The 25,288-nt window shown below is 36.5% G+C and overlaps 1 protein-coding gene across 2 annotated transcripts in view; it reads left to right on the top strand.

Moving 5' to 3' along the window:
* Positions 1-25,288, top strand: part of ALKBH8 (alkB homolog 8, tRNA methyltransferase) — a 66,867-nt gene that overhangs the window by 1,195 nt on the left and 40,384 nt on the right. For both annotated transcript variants that reach the window (XM_025356717.1, XM_025356716.1), the window contains exons 2-7: positions 3,656-3,790; positions 7,717-7,954; positions 10,158-10,289; positions 10,934-11,029; positions 12,630-12,734; positions 14,676-14,746. In XM_025356717.1, the coding sequence (XP_025212502.1) occupies positions 3,662-3,790; positions 7,717-7,954; positions 10,158-10,289; positions 10,934-11,029; positions 12,630-12,734; positions 14,676-14,746 (771 nt within the window). In that variant the 5' untranslated portion in view covers positions 3,656-3,661. The remainder of the gene's footprint in view (positions 1-3,655; positions 3,791-7,716; positions 7,955-10,157; positions 10,290-10,933; positions 11,030-12,629; positions 12,735-14,675; positions 14,747-25,288) is intronic.

Raw genomic sequence — 25,288 nt, 5'->3', positions numbered from 1 at the left:
CCATATCACCAATTTCTTGTGTGTTCTAAAGATTTATATGTAGACTGTGTATACCGGTGCCGTACTTTAAAATTGGGCCTCATTTGATAGGAAGTTAGATTCTAATCTTTGCTATTAATTATTAGGTTGGCGCAAAAGTAATCGCGGTTTTTGCATTTTTTTGTTTTTAACATACAAGTATAGGAACATTTGTCTATACTGCTTGGTTCATAATAGGCTCTCTATTATTCAAGGAGGGTATGATGTACATACTACTATTACCACGTAGGGCAATATCTAGTAGGATATATTGGCTTTAAACTCACTAACAAGCAAGTAGCAGAGCATGCATTATCTCCAAACTTTCATTATCCCACAGAGAGTACGCTTAGGCTGGAGCTGGCTGGACTGGACTCAGCATGGCTAGTATCATAGTTAATAGTAACTTCACTCCAATAACATCACAAGGAGCATCCAAGTTATCTGTGCATTAGTGGAAACTGGCCAGGGAAGTAGCTTTGTCAGAAGGCGGCACCTCCAGACCTCAGCAGCTGGTATCAGCCTATTCTTGTTGAGATGACTCAGATATGCTGGGCCAGCACATTGCCTAGCCACTGGAATAGAGGAAAACAGCCTCAAAGGCCATTTAGTGACTTTCTTCACGTGCAATAATATTGCATGACTGAGGGAGAGAGAAAGGAAAGGGGATGACAAAAATGTGGTTATGAGGCTCCACCTGCTGGTGCTGGACTCTTAGTGGCAGACATTTTAAAAAGATGTATTTAGCATCGTTTCTTTCTCATTCCTTCCACTTTGCAGTGTTTGCTCATGTGAAATATTAAAAATAATTCTGTAGTGCAGTCATCCCTTGTTCTCCATGACATACTGCAAAGTTGCTGTTCTACAGATGAAGATCTTGAAATGGAATGGCTCTAAAATAGCTCCTTTGAAGGCCCTCAGATTTTCTTTGTTGTGTTAAGCCATTTTGATCTGCTTCTTCTGAAAATCAATGGTAATAAATAAATAATAAATTAATTTAATTCTAAAAAAGCTATGGGATAGGCACTATTATTTTTATCCCTATTCCTAGATAAAGAAACTGGAACACAGAGGTATATAACCAACTCATCTAGGATTATACAGCTAATAATCAGTGGTTGAGCTGAGATTTGAACCTGGAACATGAACTCCTGAACACTGTATTATATTACCTCAGAGCACTGAATGAGGCTCTGTGGTAACTCAGAAAATTATTATTTAATCTCTGCCTTCAGAAAGCTCGCAGTTCAGTGGAAGGGGACAGATATTAAAACAAATAATTATAATTAATGCAATGTTAGAAATGTCCATTCACTTGTCCCCTTCCTGTCTTAATGATGACTGACTCCTAAACATTTTTAACCCCAGTTCCTTTCCTAGGAGCCACTTTATATTGTCACTTACCAGTCAGACATTCCAACGCTATATCTCACAATACCTTAAACATATTATATCCTAAATCTGACTCATTATCTCCTATACTGAGCAGCTCTTCCTGAACCTCCTCTTGACTTTCCAGTTTTGAAGTGGTAGCACTCATCTCTTAGTCACTCAGCCTCTAACTGGTTATTAAGTGATCTTTGATTCCTGTCTCCCTCATGTCTGGGGAGTCATCGAGGCCTCTCGATTCTGCCTGAACTTTTCTCTCACTGTTTCTCTTTCCCCTCTCCCCCTATTTCTCTTCTTTCTGTTGCCCCCAGCCTAGATCAGGCCAGCATTTCTGATTAACAAGGTGGATTGTTTTCTTACCTCTCATCCCTCTGCTATGGTGTCAGCCAACCTGCCTGCCTCACTGGCCTTACCTCCTGGTATGTACTCCCTATGCTAGGAAGCTGGACTGCTGGCATTTTAATAGACTTGGCATTTGTCTTCTATACTAAAGATTAGTAATTAGAATTTTGACTGTTTATGATTTTATGTGAAATAAGATAAATAAGATTTTATTTAACCCCCAAATTTATTTATTTGGTTGACTTTGAAGACTTTAAAGTCTGCAGAGAGTGGGACTGGAGGATCAGCAAACTCTCTCTGCTCTAAAAAAATTATGCGTACATCTTGGTGTCTTGACCAAATATGTCCATTTTGGTTTTAGCTTCTATTCTTTACTGCCTTACTGAATACCTTCCTTTTTGTTTGATTCTATAGTATTCCTATCCTTCAGTACATGGCACAAATCTCCTGTTTTGAGGCCTTTCCAGCTTTTCCAGTTTACATCCATCTTTTTTTTTTTTTTTGAGATGGAGTCTCACTCTGTTGTCCAGGCTGGAGTGTAGTGGCATGATCTTGGCTCACTACAGCCTCTGCCTCCCGGGTTCAAGTGATTCTCCTGCTTCAGCCTCCCAAGTAGCTGAAACTACAGGTGCCCACCACCACACCTGGCTAATTTTTTGTACTTTTAGTAGAGACAGAGTTTCACCATGTTGACCAGGCTGGTCTTGAACTCCTGAGCTCAAGTGATCTGCCTGCCTTGGCCTCCCAGATATTACAGGTGTGAGTCACTGCTCCCAGCCCACATCCATCTTATTTTTGTCTCTAATTCATGTCACACCTAAAGACTGTACTATCAGCATTAAATTATGTAAAGATGTGTCATAGTCTTATTGTTTAGTGTTTGTTTTCCACAACTAAGTTACAAACTTGTTGAAAGCATAAACTATGTACTTTATTATGGTTGCATGCTGCAGGGTGCTGAGACTGTGTATTCACTCATTTATTATTCATTTAGTCCTACCATCAAATATTTATTGAGCAACTACTATATGCTGGCATTCCTGCTCTCTTGGGATTTATATCATGATGGAGGAGTTACACTAACAGATGAATCTTCACAAATTACGTTACATTTTGTGAACAAAATAAAAGACTACTGTGATAAAGTGTGATAAAGCATGATACTGGGTGCTGATTTGGATGGTGTGATTATAGAGACCTCTTTGGGATTCTGTTATTTAAAAAATTATAGATATAAATATATGACACATAGTTTTTAAAATAGTAAAACAAACACCTACACCTACCATGTAGCTGAAGAAATACCTTTGATGCTCCTATGTGTCACTTTCATGTTAATTTCCTTTCCTCTCTCCCACAGAAATAGCCTCTCTCCTGAATTTTGTGTTTATAATTTCCTTGCTTTTCTTTTAGCTCTGCTATGTATGTATTTCTAAATAATATATGGCTTGCTTTTTGATTTTGACCTTTATGTAAATGGAATCATACTGTATATTCTGCTAATTTTTTTGTGTTATTTCTCCCCCCATTGCTCCCGTGCCTGCTCCTTGCCTTGCTTTACATTATAGTTGTGAAATTTGTGTATGGCCCATTTTACTTAGGGCTTCATAAGTAAAGGATTCATCACCCATGAGTAAAATAGCACACTTCATGGAGCTACCACATTGGAACGTTTTTTAGAACCATCAGAGATATCCTATTAGATGTTCTTAGATACTCCTCCATTTTTTGTGTATCTGTTTGTTCTCAATTCTCTTAGTTGGTACAAGGTAAAGAAAGCATTTTAAAAAATGATCACATAGAAATATTGATAAACTATGGAATGTATGAATAACATCATTATAATTGTTCCTTCAGGACTCTTGAGGTTGACATTTTTTACTGTTTATTTATTTATTTTTTACAGTTTGCTATGGACAGCAGCCATCAAAGTAATTACAAACTCAGTAAAACTGAGAAGAAGTTCTTAAGGAAACAGATTAAAGCCAGGCATACTTTGCTGAGACATGAAGGCATTGAGACAGTATCCTATGCCACTCAGGTGACCTAAAACTATTATTATTATTTGAATGTAAATGTATTGACATGTTAATGTATTATATTAATATTTGCTAATAATTGCCTAAGGCTGTAATTGTTACATCCATATTAGATGTACATATGATAGGACCTGCTAACTTTCTGGGTCCATAGCCTATAGTTTGCTTTTCTATTTGTTTTGTTGTTTGAACTAGAAGAGGTTGTGGTTATATATTAATAATAATACTGTACAAGTTTCTCAGTTTCCTAAGCATACTTATATTCATCATTATATTTAATTCCCTAGAAGTCCTTGTGAGATAGGTAAGAAAACTAAAGTTCTGAGAGGTTATGATATGTCTCCATTGATATAAGCTAGTAAGTAGCTAATAGAAACTTAAAGCTAGATCTTCCATATCCTACTACAGCTCTTGTTCTTCTCTTCTCAACCTTACCTCTTTTATAAAGCATTTTGATTATGTGCTATTAAACATTTTTATTTTTATTAGACCTTATTGACAAAGTCTTTTCATTATCTGTTGACAATAATTAAATGAGATGATAAACGTGAGGATCATGAGATTTCCCGGGTTATGAATTAGGAGAACTCAGTTTAACTCTTAGCTTTTCTGGACATGAGCAGTAGTATCCTCTGACGTTAGCTTTTCTGGACATGAGCAGTAGTATCCTCTGACGTCGGCTTTCTTCATTTTTAAGCAGGGCATAGTATTGCATACCTTTTTAACCCCATTAGATTGTTAGACTCTAGAGAATCTAGTTGTACTTACTGGGCATTAAACTACTACATGAATATCAGGAGTTCTTATCTTTTTGGCTCATAAAGTTATAGAATAAAAGTAGAAAGTAAGCTTTAGATATCATTTAATTGAGGGGCAGACATACAATTGAGAAGGTGAAGCTGGGATTAAAACTTAGGCCTCTTGACTCTGAGACCAATACTCTTGCCTTATGCTTACCATGCTGTCTTCTGTACATCATAGCTTAAGAATGAGCAGTCTGTTGAGGCACATTTGAATTTAGGAGGCAAAAGGCCCATACTTGGAATTAAATATTAATGTCTTCAGAGAATTTAAGCCACATTCCTATAGCAAGGATTAACTAGATAATAGATAATTAGAATTAATATGTTTACATACATACACTTTACTGTTTCAGTCAAGAGCCACTGAGGCTGTGAGACATTCAGAAGATTAAACTGACATACACCGCTCTCATCTCTTTCCAAGAGTGACTTGTGTTCCTTTCCTTACAGGGTTCATGAAGAGAAGTAGCAAGAAAAAAAAAAATAGGCTCCATTTCTTTGACCCCTTTGAAGCTTGTTTCTGGTTGGGTCTGCCTTTTCTTTAGGATCTCTAGAAGCTTTGATGTCCTTCATGGCTTCCCAAGTAGCATTTTATTAGGCTTTCTTTTTTCTCCATATTCTTAAAGGAAAAGAATAAAATTGTAGATGGACCTCTAATTATATTTTGTCTTTCCAGGGGGGAGCAAATATTGTTCTAATGATATTGTATTAGTCTATTCTCATGCTGCTGATAAAGACATACCCGAACTGGGTATGTTACACGTGGCTGGGGAGGCCTCACAATCATGGCAGAAGGTGAAAGGCCTGGCTTACATGGCGGCAGGCAAGAGAGAATGAGAGCCAAATGAAAGGGGAAACCCCTTATAAAACCGTCAGATCTCGTGAGACTTATTCACTACCACGAGAACGTTATAGGGGAAATGGCCCCCATGATTCAATTATTTCTCACCGGGGCCCTCCCACAAAATGTGGGAATTATGGGAGCTAAAATTCAAGATGAGATTTGGGTGGGGGCGCAGCCAAACCATATCAGATGTATTATAATTATAGGCTGCTTTGTACAAATTTATAGCATTATAGATTCTTCTAGAGCAGTGAACCTCAAATTATCAGGACCAAAGATAACGTAAAAAAATTCACATTCTCTACTTCGTACCATACTCCTCCTTATTTAGAAAATTGCTTGGATGAGCAATTATAAATAAAATAATGGTTCCATTTAATTATATTTAACTATTACATTTAATTATATTAATTATGTTACATTTAGTTATGACATTTAATTATATGCATCTCGTATTTAATGGGAAATAAGTTCCTCTCCTCTTCTACTGCACTTGTTTTTGTGTGGTTTACCTTTAGAGTTGCCCACAAAACACTCGGATGGCATCTTTGAGGACTTCTAGTATTCCTGAAGTCATACTTTATCATCTTCCATGCCTAGATGGGGTAGTGGACCCTCAACACCAATGAAACCTTTGTTCTTCCATAGATTTAGGAATATGGAAATGTTATTGCAACTATCACCACATATAACCAAGTTATTTTGGTATTTTAATTAATAAACCTCATTAAGTGAGGTCCAGGGCAAGCCACCTGAGACTCCGTTTTACTCCATATTATATAGTATTGTGTTAGTGGGCTTGTTTATTATGTGTGTTGTATATGCTTGCATACATACAAAGTAGTGACTGTCCCGTGACAAAACAGTTTTACTTTCCTTATTATCCAATTTCATAGTAATTCTTTTATATCCTTTTCAAACAAAGTTCTAGGTATTCTTATTTTGTGTAATAAACCAATACGCTATGTACTTTCATAAATAAATGTACTATCATAAATGAGCTTTATGTATGATCTTTTAGGCTTAATAAATAAATGTACTATACATAAATAAATGTACTACATAAATGATCTTTATGTGTGATAGTACATTATGTACTATCATAAATGAGCTTAGTATAAATTAGGGGTTGGCAAACTACTGTCCTTAGACCAAATCAGGCTCATGAGCAAAATAATGAGTTTTACATTCTTAAAGTGTTGTTAAAACAATACTAAGACTATCTGACAGAAACTTTTATGGCCTACCAAGCCTAAAATATTTACTATCTACCTCTTCTCAGAAAAACTTCATCAACACCTGGTATAAATGAAGAAATTGATGAGAGTAGGCCATCCATGGCTTTCTTTTGTTATATTGAAATGTTTTTAGAAGTCATAGAGCATACATTAAAAATATTTACACTGTATAGAATGGTTAAGTATAGAGACTATATGGGTGCTAGGCCATGAACATCAGAATGAAAATAAGAGACTCCCCCTTCATCCCTGCAAAATTTCCTTGAATAAAGTTTAGTGCAGGACTATGCAAATAGCGGGAAGTAATCGTGAAACTTACAAAGGAAAAAGTTTTCATTGTGAATTGACTGAATTACTTAGACTGAATTTCCTTAGGGGAAAATTTTTTCCTAAATATGTTCAATAGAAGCTATAATTGGTTTTTCTTTGAGCTAATAGTACCTTTTAATTTTTAGTGAACATTGTATAATGGTTATATTAAAAGTGTGGATCCTGGAAATGGACAGAAATAGGTTTAAACCCACCCCTAATCACCACTGTAACCTAATTTGTCAGATCTTCTTCTATGAAATAGGGCTGATATTACCCAAATAAATTCAATATGTTGTGAAGATTATGTTAATGAGGATTAAATAGATAAAAGCATATAGAACAGTCTTGCAAAAAAGCAAGTGTTATGTAACTGTGCTTTCTCCTCTGCTCCTTCTCTTTCATTATGTTAAATTTATATTTCTGAATAGTCATGTTTTAATTTGCATTTATGGTCATTTAGAAATGAATATTTTGTGAAATTGGCTATTTAAAAATCAGTATTATTTACAATATAGGAGTCCTTTTTATTCCCCAAATTTTTAGTAAATTGGTTTACATACTTTGTATGAGATCAGCAAACCAAACAACCAGTACAAGGAAACCTTTTTTTTTTTTCTTAATTACATCTTTGTAGAAATCTTATTTAAAAAATAATCTTTTTAAAATAAATGGGTTGATATCAGTTGCTCATGTTACTTTCTTTCTTTTTGTTTGTTTGTTTGTTTTTTAAGAGCCTGGTTGTTGCCAATGGTGGTTTGGGTAATGGTGTGAGTAGGAACCAGCTGCTCCCGGTTTTAGAGAAATGTGGACTGGTGGATGCTCTCTTAATGCCACCTAACAAACCCTACTCATTTGCAAGGTACAAAACTACGGAAGAATCTAAGAGAGCCTATGTCACCCTCAATGGAAAAGAAGTAGTGGATGATTTAGGACAAAAGATCATTCTGTATTTGAATTTTGTGGAAAAAGGTATTATCATACAGTTATCTTTTAAAAAATGATTCTTTTGTGTGTTTTCTTTTCATAGACTTAAGTTGGGAGGTTCAGTTATTGTGAAACAAAATGATGCAGGTTAGCAGCCCCTTTTACTTTAACAAACATTCTTTAAGCACCTATTTGTGCCAGGGATGGGATAAGCAGTTGACAGGACAGAGGTGAATAAGATACAACCTGCCTTTATGGAGCTGGTCCCACCAATCAACAATATATTTATTAGGCACATGGCTTATTTTGGAACCCTTCTGCCTAATTGTGTTTTTCAAAGTTTAATAATGAGGATTCGGATTACCAGTTTATTTCACCTGTCTACCCAGGAGCTTTGAATTAATCACTTAAGAATGAATTATGATCCAAATGATCATGTACCAATCTTCATATTTATAGCAGGGCACCTGTAGCTACCAAAGATTCCTAAAACTTTATGGTGGTGCTGTCCAGTAGAACTTTCTGTGATGGTAGAAATGTTCCTGTCTGTGCTGTCCAGTATAATAGCCACTGGATAGTCTGATTGAGGAACTGAATAATTCAGTTAAATAAGCACAGCTTTATATACTGGTGTACAGAATTGTACAGGAATTATTACTTCTGACCCATGGAAATGAGATGTATTGAGATGAACTTTGATTTCGACATCTAATCATATATTCATTTGCCACCTATTTAGGCAATAAAAGAGCCCTGTTTTAGATATCCTAGGAGTGGGTAGGTGACTGCAATCTGCTCAAATTTATGTTTTTGTAAAATTAGATCCAAAGGAAAACTTTTACAGACTCTTTTAAAGATTTATTTTAGAAACTGTATTTCTCAGTGCTCATATGCATTTAATTTTGAATCTGACTTAATCTTTACACATTTTGGAAACTAGATTATCCTCATATTTTACATGTTTCTGGTCAGTTTTTGAAAACTGAATGGCTGAGGAGTAAGTTTTTTTTTTTTTTTTTTTTTTTTGAGACGGAGTCTTGCTCAGTCGCCCAGGCTGGAGTGCGGTGGCTCAATCTCGGCTCACTGTAAGCTCCGCCTTCCGGGTTCACGCCATTCTCCTGCCTCAGCCTCCCGAGTAGCTGGGACTGCAGGCACTCGCCACCACGCCCGGCTAATTTTTTTGTGTGTTTTTAGTAGAGACGGGGTTTCAGCGTGTTAGCCAGGATGGCCTCCATCTCCTGACCTCGTGATCCGCTCGTCTCAGCCTCCCAAAGTGCTGGGATTACAGGCGTGAGCCACCGCGCCCGGCCGACGAGTAAGTTTTAATCAGAAAATAGTCATTGGATTTACCCCTGTCCCCCATGGTGAATACTCAATAAGAAATTGCACAAAGTAAGTTTTGGAGTGTTATTTATTTGAAATTCTTCATTAGATCCATATGTACTTTTAAGACTGTGGCAATCACATTTACAACCTTGAAAGTCATTTTTAGGCCGGGCGCGGTGGCTCAAGCCTGTAATCCCAGCACTTTGGGAGGCCGAGACGGGCGGATCACGAGGTCAGGAGATCGAGACCATCCTGGCTAACACAGTGAAACCCCGTCTCTACTAAAAATACAAAAACTTAGCCGGGCGAGGTGGCAGGCGCCTGTAGTCCCAGCTCCTCGGGAGGCTGAGGCAGGAGAATGGCGTGAACCCGGGAGGCGGAGCTTGCAGTGAGCTGAGATCCGGCCACTGCACTCCAGCCTGGGTGACAGAGCGAGACTCCGTCTCAAAAAAAAAAAAAAAAAAAAAAAAAAAAGAAAGTCATTTTTAACTGAGAACAGAATTGTGTCACAAATAGTTTATGCTTGTTTAGATATCTGCTACCAGGCAGCACTGAATAACAAATAGAAGATATATTTTTAATTCTTTTTAAAAAAACATATTTCAGAAACTAAATCCAAATTACTTAACACTGTAAATTACTTGTCTTTAAGGAATTCTTTCCAAAGTCTTCCTTATGTGATTTGAATAAATAATGTCTGGCACATAGTAGGCAATGGTATGTATTTAGCAAATGATTTACTATTCATGTTAAATGATTTACTATTCATGCACTTTTAATATGTTGTGTGCCTTTCAGCAATCTTATTTCCGAAAATGAGGATTTGAAGTTTTGTGAATTGATAAAGAGTTATTGGGCAGAATTATTTGTATATAGGAACTTTAAGTTTTGCATGTGACTATTTTAATTTGGTTTCCCATAGCACAATGGAAGGAGTTGAGGCCTCAAGCCTTACCACCAGGACTCATGGTAGTAGAAGGAATAATTTCTTCTTCTGAGGAGAAAATGCTTTTGGAAAGTGTGGACTGGACCGAAGATACAGACAATCAAAACTGTAAGTAAAGCTTTCAAAATCTGATATTTAAAAGTTTCTGCAAAACTCTTCTTCCTTTTCTCTGTCTTTCATGGTTTATTAATATTTCCTCAAAATTACTGAAACTAGCCTGGATCCAATGTTAGGCAAGTCATACCAACAATTATTAGGAACATTAATAATAAATAACATTTATATAGCTATCAAATTTTAACTCCAAACTGATTAATATTATCCGACATTTATATAGCTTTTATAAGCCTTTTCACTTATTTTATTCATTCCCTCCCATCTTAAGGCAAGTTTCCCTTGAGGAATTAGCAGTTCAGTACCATACTGTTATAATATAGTGAGAGCTTCCTGGAGATATTTGCAAATTGGAGTTTTTCTGACTCTTTCCGGCTCATTGGCAATGTTGTGAATGGTAGTGTACATGTTTAGTTTTCAGATTGATTGGGTGAAACTCTTGAAGAGTTTGTTACAATTTTAGACTTGAAGTAACAACAAATATAAGGCAAAATGGTTAATTTTGTTAAAGACTATAATTTACCAATTAACAGAAGTTGCCATTACTAAACTAATCCTTACTCAAAAAGTTGACTGAAATATGCAAAGGAATATAATTCTTTTCCTTCTTAATTATTTACTTTGTTCTCTTCACACAGCTCAAAAATCCTTAAAACACAGAAGAGTAAAGCATTTTGGTTATGAGTTCCACTATGAGAACAACAATGTAGATAAAGATAAACCATTACCTGGAGGTAAGTAATTGCTAATACATAATAAAGTCTGCCTCAAAAAATTTAATATAGTAGTAGAATATTATAGTTGGGGGATTATGTTTCGTTTGTCATTTGTAGGTAAACTTTTCAAACAGTTGATTTAAAACACTTTAACTAGATAAATTGTATAGTTTTGTTGTAAAAAAATTTCAAACTGCATAGAGCTGAAGTTCATCATTATTATCCTTATTCCCATACTGCTTCTCAGAAGTACATACTATTAACAGTTTAGTATATACTTTTCCAGTCCTTTAAAAAATGAGTTTACATTAAAATATGTACACCAATAAAAGTATCCAGTTGTTAATAAATGTAGTATTGTATGGTATTGCATATATTATATATTCCATATATTACATGTATTAACCCAACTTGTTCTTTTCCCTCCACTATATGTCTTGGAAATCTTATACAGATTTTCATTTTACTAAATGATCCATAATAGCTTATTCAAATAGTTCCCTATTGATAGCTATTTAGGTTGTTTCTGGTTTTTAGCTTTCATAAATAATGCTGCTGTGAATATCTTCGTACATGCCTCTTTATGCACTGTGCAAGAGTTTCTCAAGGGAGGCTACTAAGAAGTAGAATTGTCATGTTGAAGTTTATGTTCACTAAAAAAATGTTAATCGATCAAAAAATTAGCCGGACATGGTGGCGGGCGCCTGTAGTCCCAGCTGCTCGGGAGGCTGAGGCAGGACAATGGCATGAACCCGAGAGGCAGAGCTTGCAGTGAGCCGAGATCGCGGCACTGCACGCAAGCCTGGGCGACAGAGCGAGACTCCGTCTCAAAAAAAAAAAATTGTTAATCGATACTGGCAAATTGCCTCCTAAAACAGCTGTACCAGCATGTTCTCACCAAATGTGTACCCATTTCCCCCTGCCCCAACAACGTGTGTTGTAAAGCTTTTAAATTTATAATTTCTTGATTACTGATAAGGTTGGTCATTTGTATTTCCTTTCCTGTGAATTCCTTTTTATATTCTTTGCCAGTTTTTTTCCAAGGAAGTGTCTAATTGATTAAGAATTTACTGTATATTCTGGCTTTTAATCCTTTGATATAATTGATGTAATTCTTGGTTGGAGTTAAATTTATCTTTATTTTAATGACTTTGGTCTTACTTAATGCTTTTCTTCCATCATGAAACAACATTTATGACTCCAATAAAAGTAAGTTAGTTCCACTTTGGAAGGTGTGTTTTTTTAAGGGAAATAACTTAAAATAATTAAATTTAAAATAAATGGTATAATTTAAAATATAATTTAAAATAAAAAAAGTGGACAATTTCAATATATGGTGTATTTTTATAATTTTATTGCTGTTTTATAAAATACCAAAATTGTTGTGAGAATTGTTCTTTTAAACTTTTTATCTAAAAAAATCAATTAAATAACTTTAAAAGATTCTTAATTTTTTTTTATTTTTAAATTTTGTTTTGCTTGTGGGTTTATTATATTAATGGACCTGACTGCTAAATTAAAAGCTCAGTGATTTTTATCACAGTGACTTTTAAAATTCTTAAGTAAAACAAGCAAAGTAACTATTTTAATGTTTTATCTTCATGATTACTAACTTTAGGTCTTCCTGACATTTGTGACAGCTTTTTGGAGAAATGGTTGAGGGAAGGTTACATTAAACATAAACCTGATCAAATGACCATAAATCAGTATGAACCTGGGCAAGGTGAGTATTTCTTGTTTAAACATTTTAGTCACATATTTTGGAACTGAGTAGATGATGTAATTCTCTAAGAGCAAATATATTATTATTATTATTATTATTTTTTTTGAGATGGAGTTTCGCTCTTGTTGCTCATGCTGGAGTGCAGTGGTATGGTCTCGGCTCACTGCAACCTCTGCCTCCAGGGTTCAAGTGGTTCTCTTGCCTCAGCTTCCCAAGTAGCTGGGATTACAGGTGCCCACCAACACGCCCAGCTAATTTTTGTATTTTTGTAGAGATGGGGTTTCACCATGTTGGCCAGGCTAGTCTCAAACTCCTGACCTCAGGTGATCCACCCGCTTCAGCCTCCCAAAGTGCTGGGATTACAGGCGTGAGCCACTGTTCGCAGCCGAGCAAACATATTATTTTTAAGCTTAAATTAAGTGTCAGATTACCTTGCTTATGTTTGTTACTTGTGTTGACTTCAATCCTTGCAAATCTACACTTTAATCCCTTGAGGAACTTGCATTTTAAAGTGTAAACACACTGACACAAATCAGTTTGTGATTTTTTTTGTTTCCCTTTCAACATTTCCTTTAGAGAGGGAAGACATTGGTCTGGAAAACATAGGAGACGTGTGAAATAAAAAACAGGAGACGTGTAATGGAAGAAACCAAATAATTTATAGATAGACAAAGGTTACTTGGTTGGATGATCTTTCTCTTCCTAGTTATTGATTTCTTATACTTGTTAGCAGCATCTTCATCTGATATTTACAGTAATCAAATGATTTTAAGGATTTTATTTTTTACTTTTTTTGGCTTAAACAACAGAAATTTGTTTTCACAGTGTAGAGGCTGGAAGTTCAAGATCAAGGTGCCGGTTGATTGGGTTCCTGGTGAGGGCTCCCTTCTTGGCTTGTCATCGGCCACCTTCTCTCAATGTCCTCACATGTCCTTTTCTCTGTGTGTGCATGTGCATGGAGAGAGAGCTTCCACTTGGAAGATTAGGACCCCACCCACACTTAAGACCTCTTTCATTGTAAGAGTTTTATTAAGGCAGGAGTTATGGAGTTTTGTTTTCTTTTCTACATTTATTACAATGAAAATTGATGGCTTTAGATTTGTAGCCAAGTGGATTTGTGACTACTGCACCTCTGAATTAGAGAGACATGCTGACCTTGTCCCTGGCACAGCAAGACAACTGGAGCTGAAGCAGAGGCCGCTCCTGTAGAGCACAGAGGCTGGGGCCACTCTTAAAGATGCAGAGGCCTATAGGATGAAACGGGAAGGAGCATGCGTTAGCTTCTACAAACCAGTGGGCTCTGAAAATGAGAGGGAAGGGCTGAGCCAAGTGAGCTTGACCCCAGATTAACCAGTCAGCCAGGGCATTTCTTCTTTACCTTTCTTACCTAGCTGCCTTTCCCTTGGCTGGTAAGCTCTTTGAGGACAGGGACCCTCTTAGTGGCTTTGTATACCCTCACTGCGTAGCAACATTTCTTTTACTTAAGAGGTGCGCAATTAATGTAAATTGACAGATCGGTGGAGAAGTCCATATCGTAATTATTGATATGCCTAGTCTTTATACCTGGTTATTGCTTTTGTTCTGCAAGTACTTGGGAATCCAGTGTTTGAGGGTAAAAATGACTTTTGTATTTGTCTTTCACATTTTCCTCTTGGGCTGGAATTGGGTTAAGTGTCCTAGTTAATCAGTGATTCCTGAGCCTTAATTTTAGATCAAACCCCAATGGCACTTTAACTTGAAGTTAAGATATTTTTAGTTTATATTTATTTTAATATATTTTAGTCACATTCACCCTAAATGCTTCCTTTTAACCAAAATTATAGTACCTTCCTGATTACCAAGCAATATTGTCACCATAATAGCATAAGGCTATATTTACAGCCATCTTAAATCTACTAAAAGGAAAAATGAAGTGACGTGTTGTCCTGTTTTCCATCTCAGGAATTCCCGCTCATATTGACACACATTCTGCTTTTGAGGATGAGATCGTTTCTCTCAGTTTGGGGTCAGAGGTAAATGGTCATTTTTATTAGCTATCATCATATATCTTACCTTGTACAATGCCCTTTTCAAAGATCATCCACATTCTTAATGAATTAGGATTTAAAAATGAAAAATAAGAGCACCATTAGCACTTTGGTTTCTTTTGAATGTCTTCGTCTTTTAAATGTCGAAATTTTTTTCTGTCACCTCATCAGATGCCAGGAAAACAGCTTGAAATTTAATTTTTTACAGGAAACTTTTAGCAGTTAAATAAGATCTAGACTTTCCTTGGTGCAGTGTGGCCCATTTTTGACCTACTGGTGCAGCATTGCCATCTAGTGGCAAAAGATACTAGCTTCATGCCATAGAAAAAGGAAACAAATTAAAATGTGTATTCCGAGTTTTGGTGAACTTTTTCCATATATTACCTGATTCAATCCCTTCAAAAACTCTGAGCAGTAGAGGGTAATATCTTCATTTTTATAGATGAAGAATAAGAGGTTCATGTTTATTCATTGATTTGTTTCTGAAGCTGCACTTTGCTTAGAGCCACTAAAAGAAAATATTACATGTGAAGTAATCCACGCAACCTACAGGCAGATTTTTGGATAGAAATCAGAATTTTAGGTTGGGTGTGGTGGCTCATGCCTGTAATCCCAGCATTTTGGGAGGCTGAGACGAGCGAATCACGAGGTCAGGAGATCGAGACCATCGTTGCTAACACGGTGAAACCCCGTCTCTACTAAAAATTAAAAAAAAATTAGCTGGGCGTGGTGGTGTGCGCCTGTAGTCCCAGCTACTCAGGAGGCTGAGGCAGGAGAATCACTTGAACCTGGGAGGCAGAGGTTGCAGTGAGCCGAAACTGCGCCACTGCACTCCAACCTGGGCAACAGAGTGAGACTCTGACTCCAAAAAAATTGAAAATCAGAGTTTTAAATCTACCAGAGTCCTTAAAACATGAGGTCATCTAATCTAACTAGAGGCTGTATCAAATTCTGATCTTGTTCCTGGAGGCAAAAACTATTCATTTTTGTTTTCCCATATTTGTATAGTTTCCATCATTAGATCTTCCGTGTTTTGGCCTCTTAACCTTTCCCGAGCTTGTGTAGTCATGTTGATACTGTGACTTGACAATTAGTGGTGTTTGATATGACAGAACCATCTTATTAACTATGTGTGTAGATTCTTAATACAGGTGCTTCAAAAAAATAATGAGATCGGGGAGGAAAAAGCACTCTTCTCTCTCTGGTTTCTTTTTTGTTTTTACCCCCTATCCTTGCTTCTAGCTTTAGGGACCAGTAAAGGACATCTTCACGTTTTCCTTCCAACTGTGTAGCCAACTGAGAAATGAGACAAAAGATAATTGGAGATTAGCGTGTTAACTTTACTACTGAGAAAACTGATGGCAGAACATGACTTTAGATCTGTAGCCAAGTGAACTTGTTAATACTACACCTCTGAATTAAGGAGACATACTGACCTTGTCACTGGCATAGCTGGACAACTGGAGACCTTCCCCACGGAGGCAGAGGCTGTTCCTATAACAGGACACGAAGGAGCTCCTCTAACAGGATATGTGTTAGCTCATATGCTGTGTTAGCTCATAACCAGCTGGCCCTGAAAGGGCTGAGCCACGTGAGCTTGGCTTCAGAGTAACCAATAAGCAAAGGCATTCCCTGGAGAGTTGTCAGTGAAGGGGTGGGAAAAAACTAGGAGTGTTTCTACTTTTTATTCCTAGGGAAGTTCCCTCCCTTCCCAGGGAGATGTGACAAATGAGGACTCAATATCCCCCCCCAATGCCCTAGAAGATCATTGCAGAGTTTTTAATTAGAAATTGTGGAGAAGGGAAAATTTGGCCTTTAGTTGAACTGAAAATCTGCTGCATTCATTATCTCTATTTGGTGTCTCTGGAGGCATATAATTTTCAGCTGTCAATTTGAATGACTTTTGGTTAAAGCCATCTTTGTAATGGCTGGAAAGTGTGCGTAAGTTATGACAGGAACAGTAGATTTTCTTTTAAAAGATACCTTTGAGGGTAAGTGAATTGTAATTTTGAAAAAAAAGTTTATTTGTATGATTACTTGAACATATTCTTCTTAAAGCTCTTATAATTTTAAGTTTATAATGTTTGTTTCAGCTTGTAATACTATTTAAAACAGTCTACTAAATTGGGGCCTTTATTTCATCTATAAAATGGGATTAATAATATTTCTTTCCTGGCTGAAGGATTGTGATAGAAATAAAATGAGGTAATGTATGTGAAAGTGTTTTTCAAACTCAGAGCAGTTCATGCATGTAAAGGCTCCTTGAGGTGTATCTGCTCTAGGGCTCCTTACTTAAAGCCTTCACTTCTGTAACAGGAGGAAGCTCATGTTCCCATGGCCTAGAAGTAGACTTTCAAGTGGTCATGAAAGAGATGACTTTCCACTCTTGCAACTTGTTCCGTTCTGTTTTATTTATTGATTGATGCTGTGTAATTACTCGAATTTTCTCCTAGCACCTTGCTCCACACCTAGAATCTGAGTACTATACCTTCGGCCCTATTTCTTTATTTTCTCATGTTTGACATCCTCAGTTGTTTTAAGAACTTTCCTGTAATGCCTATCGTAGCTTCCATTTCATTGTAATAATTTTGTCAGTGGCATTATTGTTTTGGTTTTGTGTAATGCTTTTTTTGTTTTGTTTGACTTAAATATAACATCAAAGACTCAGCAAAAGTCATTGACGTTATATTTAATTCTTTACTTTCTCTCTTTCCCAGGAAATTTCTAAGATCTCTTTCAACTCTTAAATGTTCCAACTCATGGTGTTCCCGTGAGGTATTCTTAACTTTAATATAAGTCTTAAATGCTTTATATTTATGACTACTGGAGCATATTCTTAAAATTCTTATAGTATGTCTAAAAATAGTGTACATTTTATTTTAAGCAAAAACAGTCTTGATTTTTTTCAAACATTAATTTTCCCTCTACAACTAAGTTGTGATTTTCTTTAAGGCTTTTGTACCTTTGAAATATGTGTGATATGTGTATAAGTGAGGATGATTTTAGCTGCAAATAATAACAGAAAACCCAAATAAAAATGATTATGCAGCAAAACAAGTTAATATCTCATATAACAAGATGTCTCAAGGAAGGCTGGTTCCAAAAGTTTCAACTTGTTGGCCCAGGTCAGTGATTTCATCAAGGAACCAACCAGTTTCTTTCCATCTCAAATACTAACTGCTCCCCTAACTAAGGATGAGCTTAGGGAAATATCCAAGGAGTAGGCTGCATCAGGATATATGATAATAACGTACACCTGTGAAGTCTACTAGACTTTTGTTTTTAGGTAATCCCTCACTGATAAATTTGTCCTGCCGTAAATTGCAGCCTGCCTTTGCTGGCCAGGCATGTTTTGAGAGATGCCCTTGCTATAACCTTTTATGAAAATAAACTAGTAATGTTGTTGCGTAGACACTCAGTATCTGACATCCTCAGTTGTTTTAAGAACTTTCCTGTAATGCCTATCGTAGCTTCCATTTCATTGTAATAATTTTGTCAGTGGCATTATTGTTTTGGTTTTTTGTAATGCTTTTTTTGTTTTGTTTGACTTAAATATAACGTCAAAGACTCAGTTAAAGTCATTGACATCATATTTAATTCTTTACTTTTCTCTCTTTCCCAGGAAATTTCTAAGATCTCTTTCAACTCACCAAGTACCATAAGAGTTGGTCAACTGACAATGAAAATAACTGCTTAATGTGCATCTCCCTAAAACCAGTACCTAACTTCTATTATAAATAAGAAAGAGAACTTTTGATTAGGACTCACCTGGGAAAATGAAACTAAAATTTATGAAGTTGTTTTTAGAGAAAAATTTAACAATTTTTAGATTATATTACAACTATGTACTAATTTTTTAGAACAAAGAATGAGTCACATAAACTTTATTTTTGGTATTGTTTTTCTGATAAAATATGATAGCATGATAAAAATTCCTTTATTTGACTTTTATAGCTTGATTATAAAGAGTGCATCATTGTTGTGTTGTTTACATTATTTTTCTCTTCGTTGTGAAAGTCCTGACTCTCCCAGATTTTCAAATGTTTAATGGATTTGCATGTGATTTAAATGGCTCTCTGACATCCCTTTTATCAACTTTGGGAAGTCCCTCTTTTGTAAGAATTGCAATTTCAATTAGTTTTGTATTTGAATTACACTGGCTAATATTTATATAATCAGCATTCACTGAAAGACTGACCAAAGGGATTACCATAATGGGCAGAGATAGCTGCTGATATTGAAGAGAGAGAGAGAGATTTGGGCAAGTGCTAATTTTATGGAAGTCTTTTTATCAGTAAATATTTCTTATTATGATGACTTTTGCAACTCAGTGGATGGGGATAGTCGGATAGTTGGGTAGTAAAGACCCCATCTGCTGAATGTTTGCTATAGAGGGCCACATCTTTCAAGTATATTTCCTGCTCTCTTTCCAGGCTCTTGCTTTCAGCAAATACCTATTGAGTCCTGCCTGATCTCCTGTGATAGGGTACTGAGTAAAAATTATTTATGTAGTATCTTGAAATACCTAGCTGAATGGGTTTTTTTAGTCATTGTTTTTTGTTTTGTATTCTCAGTCTGGTCAATCAGAATGACTCACAGGGTACGTCTGTTCTAAGAGTTTCTTGTTTTAATGGACAAATGTTTCATTATTTTCAGATCTTTAGCACAAACTGGAAAAAACACCCAGACATTTTCTTTATACCACTTAAAACAACAATACAGTCTGGACCGCAGACATACTGGCTTCATCTCCAACCTCAAATTCAGCCCTCAATATTTGCCTGTATAAGCAATGTTTACAGCCTCAGAAGCCAAACAATCTCTTCTTTTAGTTTTTATCTTGATTCCAGGCCCCACACTTAATTCTTATCTGAGAGTCCTTGGAATATTTACATTTCCTGAAGTTCTGAAAAATGGATTGTCTCTGCCGTGTAGCGCCTCACTCCTTTCTCTCATTCTTTATAGCTTATTTGTGAATTTTTTACTCTGTCTCTGTAGTGCCCTTAGCATTAAAAAGAGTGATCTGCCATCGTGGTGGGTGTATATTTCTCCATCTTTGTGTTTGTGTGTGTGTGTGTGGTTTGTATCTAAAGCCATGGTGACTTTTGTATGGCTGTACATGTATTTTGATGTAGATGTGGAAAAAGAGCGTAACTCTCACATGGGTTCTTTAGTTGCGTTATAGTATAATTAAAGCGGCATTGGGCCAATCTTCATTTTCCCTTTTATCCTACGGGTCTCTAACATTCAAAACTTCTGGAGTAGACAAGTAGATCTGCTGGTTTGTGGGCCAGAAATAAATAAATGCTCTGCCTTGTTTGATCATGTCATTTTTTATACATTGAATTCTATTTTTCACTTTTAAGCACTTTCCTTCAGAACTTATGTTCTGAAGATTCAATTATTTTTGTGTTTATGTTTCAGGATCTCTTGGAAGTCAGCATTCTCTTTTGCATAAACTGGGCAAATAAGACTCAGTGCTGACAGTTCTTAACATGCACTCTTTATCTTTTTTCTGTGGAGTAGGAACTCCTTTATTCAAGCCCCTTCAATAAGGGTAATGGCAAAGAAATATACCTGTTTCAGCCAACAGGCTGCTAACAAAGTCTGTTTCACAGCATGACATCATAAAATCGAACGTGCTGCTGTATTTGGAGACTTTGGAGTACCGATTCTTCCATCTTTTCAGTTAGAACGATGTGCATTTACTTTGTAGCAAGAAACAGCATTATATCACTCCATCTAGATTGTAGAACTGGAATAAAATTTAGAAACATCAATGGAGTTCAGAAAACTACAGTAGAAGCCTGCTTAGGTGATATAGTTGAAACTACCAGTTGGCTGCACTTAAATTAGGGAATAGTAATAATAAAAGATACATACATACTGCAGCCATTTTAACTTAACACATATAAATTCACTCATCAATATTTTGTTGTTGGGCCAAGGTCTTTGCTTCTGTGAGGGGCCACAGTGTGCTTTGTCCTTCCAGTTTCATTTCTTTAAAGTGAAGCAAACATTTAAAGATGTGAAACCATCTGAGTGTGGGGTTTTACATTTGAGGTTTTTATTTCCAATATTTTATAATCCAATTTTCACATTTGTTGGAATATTATATTTATTTTTTGCCTTTATTGAGTGATTCTACAATATTCAACTTGGCTTCTTTGGAAAAATGCTGTCTTTTCTCACTTAATTTTCATTCATTTATGTAATATTAAATTAAGTTAAATAATTATAATGATAAGGGTAACCGGCACAGTGATTTGGGAACATACACAATTTGACTTGTTAAGCGTATAGCTCTACTGGTGAGAATAGAAGTGCATGAACATATTGGAGAGTTGTCTGTCATCAACAAATATTCCGGGCATGGGTATGCATTATAGAAGGAATGGAGCATGTTGGTTGGTTAAATGGATGTTGGTTAAAAGAACTTTTACTTGTATGACCAGCATTGTCCTGTGCATTCTAGGGGATGCAGAAATGCTTTCAACCTTGATTTTTTTTCCCCTCAGATATTAGCCCTGAATATCTAACATTCTTTTTTTTTTTTTTTTTGAGTTGCAGTCTCACTCTGTTGTCCAGGCTGGAATGCAGTGGCACGATCTTGGCTCACTGCAACCTCTGCCTCAGAGTTCAAGCAATTCTCTGCCTCAGCCTTCTGAGCAGCTGGGATTACAGGTGCCCGCCACCGCGCCTGGCTAATTTTTGTATTTTTAGTAGAGACAGGGTTTCACCATCTTGGCCAGGCTGGTCTTGAACTCTTGACCTTGTGACCCACCTGCCTCGGCTTATATCCAACATTCTAAAAGGGATTTTAACTTGTCTAAATCAAAGCTCATCATCTTTGTTTTCAGCCATTCACCGCCCACTGTCATTCTCCTATACAGAACAAAATCTTTGCCCTTTTTGGGTTTCCTGCTCTAGTTAATGAGCCCACTGTCATTAGAACATTCAGAACATGGCAAATATTCCTTTTTTTTTTTTTTTTTTTTGAGACAGGGTCTTGCTCTGTTGCCCAGGCTGGAGTGCAGTGGTGCACTCATGGCTCACTGCAGCCTCGACCTCCCAGGCTCAAACGACCCTCCCACCCTAGCCATCCTAGTGGCAGGGACTGCAGGCGCGAGCTACCATGCCCAGCTAATTTTTGTATTTTTTGTAGAGATGGGGTTTCGCCATGTTGCCCAAGCTGGTCTTGAATTCCTGGGCTCAAGCAGTCTGCCCTACCTTGGCCTCCCAAGGTGTTGGGATTACAGGCATGAGCCACTGCACCTGGCTGATGTCAAATATTCTTGACATGTATTTCTAGGATTATAAATTTTGCTTTTAAGTACTGCTTTATTGCATCCCATGTTTTCTGTTAAAAACTGCTTTGTGGAGATGTAATTGATGTACCAAGGGCTGCAATACTTAATAAATGCTCATGAAGCCTTCACCACACTCAAGATGATGAACATACCCATTATTCCCACAAGTTTCCTCATGCACTAAGTTTTCCTCATGCACTAAAGATTTCATTTAACTTTTTTGTAGCTTATGTTATTGTTCTTGTTACATTTGAGGGTGACTGTTGTTTATTTCTCTGGATTCTTTTAAGATTTTTCTTTTACCTTTTGTTTTATTTTTATGATCCTGCTTATTCTGCTTATTTTGATGGGCTTGTTTATTCTGCTTGGGAATTACCAGGTTTCTTGAATCTGTAGGTTGAGTTTTTCCATCAATTTTGGAAACTGCTTAGTCATTGCCTCTGTAGATTTTGCCCGTGCCCCATTCTTTCTTCATTTACCTTTTTTTCTACATTTTTTATTTTACTTATCCTGTCTTCTGTGTTTTCTGTCTTTTGTCTCTCCATGCTTTATTCCAAATAGTTTCTTCTGTCACTAGTTCTTTATTTTGCTGTATTGATGTGCTGTTAAGCTCATTCATTGATATCCTAATTTCAGTTATGGCATTTTTCTGTTTTAGAATGCCTGGTTTTTCTTTATATCTACAGGGTCTCTTTTTTTTTTATCATTTCTATTCCCTGCTGAAATGTTCAAGCTTAGCATTTATATCTTTAAACATGGCAAGCATCTTTGTTTTATAGCCTATTTCTGATATTTGAGTATTTGAGGTCCCTGTGATTTTTTTTTCTGTTTCCCCTACTAGGCTGTCTTTTTCCAGAGCAGGTACTGTGTCTTATTCTGATTCAGAATGTCTGATATGAAGGCTGGCTTTCTATATTTATAGAAAGCTCACAGGTGATTGTGTTATATAGCTAGGATTTTATACCATTGAGTTAGAAAATGCTGAAATGCTAAAGCTGTATAGTATCAACTCTAAGGGCAGTGGGACTTTAGGTTTATTCTTTAAGACAAAGGATAAATAGAAATGAATATAGGCCCCCACTGGCAGTTCTAATTATCATTCAATTAAATATTCCGGTGCAATACTAGAAACTGAAGAAGTTAAAGGCTATGTGTATTAGTTTCAGATCCTGGCATGTTTGTACCAGGGCTGAATTAAACACTGGACTAGTTGGGGGACTTGGGTTTTAGCTTATCCCAATTTAACTTTTAATTGACCATGGAGAAAATTTTGGTGCTTTCTGTTTTAAATTGAAGTCAACATGTATTATTTGCATTTTGATTGTCATCGGGAGTTGATATGCAGTTAGTAATATGAATAGTAGCTGCTATGACTTCTACTCCTTTGACCATCAGCACTACCATTACCATGATCATTACTGCCAATAGCCAACTATTCTATGCTAGAGACTGTGGCAGATGCTATATTAAGTGAACTTTTCCTCATGGGGAGCAATCTAGGGCCTCAGGAATAGATATACCCGTGACTGTTGTTCTTGTTACTCTAGCTGTCTCATTTTGGTTCTTTGTGAATCTGATGGTTTATTTTGCTTAAGGAGGAAAGCCCAGAGAACAAACAAATAGAATTTAGAAAGTCTTCTGTCCAAATATAAAATATACACCACCCTATTTGTAAAAATACATTATTTATGATGAATTCATTCATTCATTCAAAAATATTTGTTGAATATCATGTACTAGACAGACCCTAACAAGTAAACAAAGATACAATTTAAAATATTTTTAAGCTAAAATATTTTATTACCTCTATAACCTTTTCATATATAAAGTAAAACTTAATTTTATTGAAGTGGTTTGTGAACCCATTTTTGAATGGTGGTGGATTTCACTTCATGGTTCCTGCAAACAAATGAAGCCACGGTGCGATAAGTGAGAACTCAAAGCAAGTGGTCTCAGTGTAAACACATCAACATAAGCTTATTAGTTGTTAGGCATTTAAGATAAGCATTTATAATATTGAATATACAATGATGGTTAAAGTGTCTCCAATTTAGTATTTTCTTTTTTAGCTTATTTTCCAGTTATGCAACATATATTTTGTTCTCTATTGTGCCATTTGACGGTGTGTCTAGATCATTAGCTAAAAAGATGCCTTTTATTTTTATTTTACATTACACTTGAGCTTAGCTAGACAAAACAGTTCAAAGCCATTTGTTTTTGGGGGTGAAGAGGAAGAGAGGGCAGAATCTATTTGTTCAGCAGCTGAGACCTAGTTTTGGAGGTCAGAGTTGTATTTGAAAGGTGGAATTTGCTGACTTTTGCTATACAGTAGATCTTTTTGTGGTGTTTTCTTTTTAAATTTTTGCTGGATCTAATTTTGCCTATTTCACATATGCAGTACTGCAGGCACATTTCCAGATGTAAACCCTAAATGTGTGCATGGTACCTGATCAACTAGGAAAGTTTCCACGCCAGAAGCGTCAAACAATGTTCTGCCTCTCATTTTCTCTCAGTAGCAATGAGAAATAAGTGCTTTTGGACCACAGTGGTATTTAGCCGCTGCCCGTAATACTTCAGCGCCCACTCTTTGATGCCATAGGGCACCATCCTGTGCAGTTTTTCTCCTCGCATGACCAGGTTATTGAGGCTTGTACTTTATGAAATTGCTGCTGGCTGCAGGACAAGGGAATAGAACTTGTTTTCTTTTAGTCACTTTCAAATGGGAAGTCCTGTATGTTGGTTACAGGATGTGTTGGTGACATTGCCACTTTTCCTTCGAGTTTCATAAGACTTTGTAATTTGGGGATTCTAACTTTCAAGAAATTTAGCCAATGGATTTAAGTCTCCTGTGTGTGGGCGTTGTTTTCCATTTTTGCTTTTTGTTGTTGTTTTTTAAAAACATCCCTTACCAGTAGGAATCAGGGAAGGGAAACAGGTTTGTGGTGGGCCTTGATTTTTTTTTTTTTAAGGCAGAGTCTCCCTCTGTTGCCCAGGCTGGAGTGCAATGGCGCAATCTTGGCTCACTGCAACTTTCACTTCCTGGGTTCAAGCGATTCTCTTGCCTCAGCCTCCTAAGCAGCTGGGACTACAAGCACCTGCCACCACGCCTGGCTGTTTTTTGTATTTTTAGTAGAGATGGGGTTTCACCGTGTTGGCCAGACTCCTGACCTCAAGTAATCTGCCTGCCTTGGCCTCTCAAAGTGCTGGGATTACAGTC

The sequence above is a fragment of the Theropithecus gelada genome, chromosome 14 (assembly GCF_003255815.1).
Source record: "Theropithecus gelada isolate Dixy chromosome 14, Tgel_1.0, whole genome shotgun sequence".
NCBI classification, from domain to species: domain Eukaryota; kingdom Metazoa; phylum Chordata; class Mammalia; order Primates; family Cercopithecidae; genus Theropithecus; species Theropithecus gelada.
This window is presented reverse-complemented; position numbering and strand designations above follow the sequence as displayed.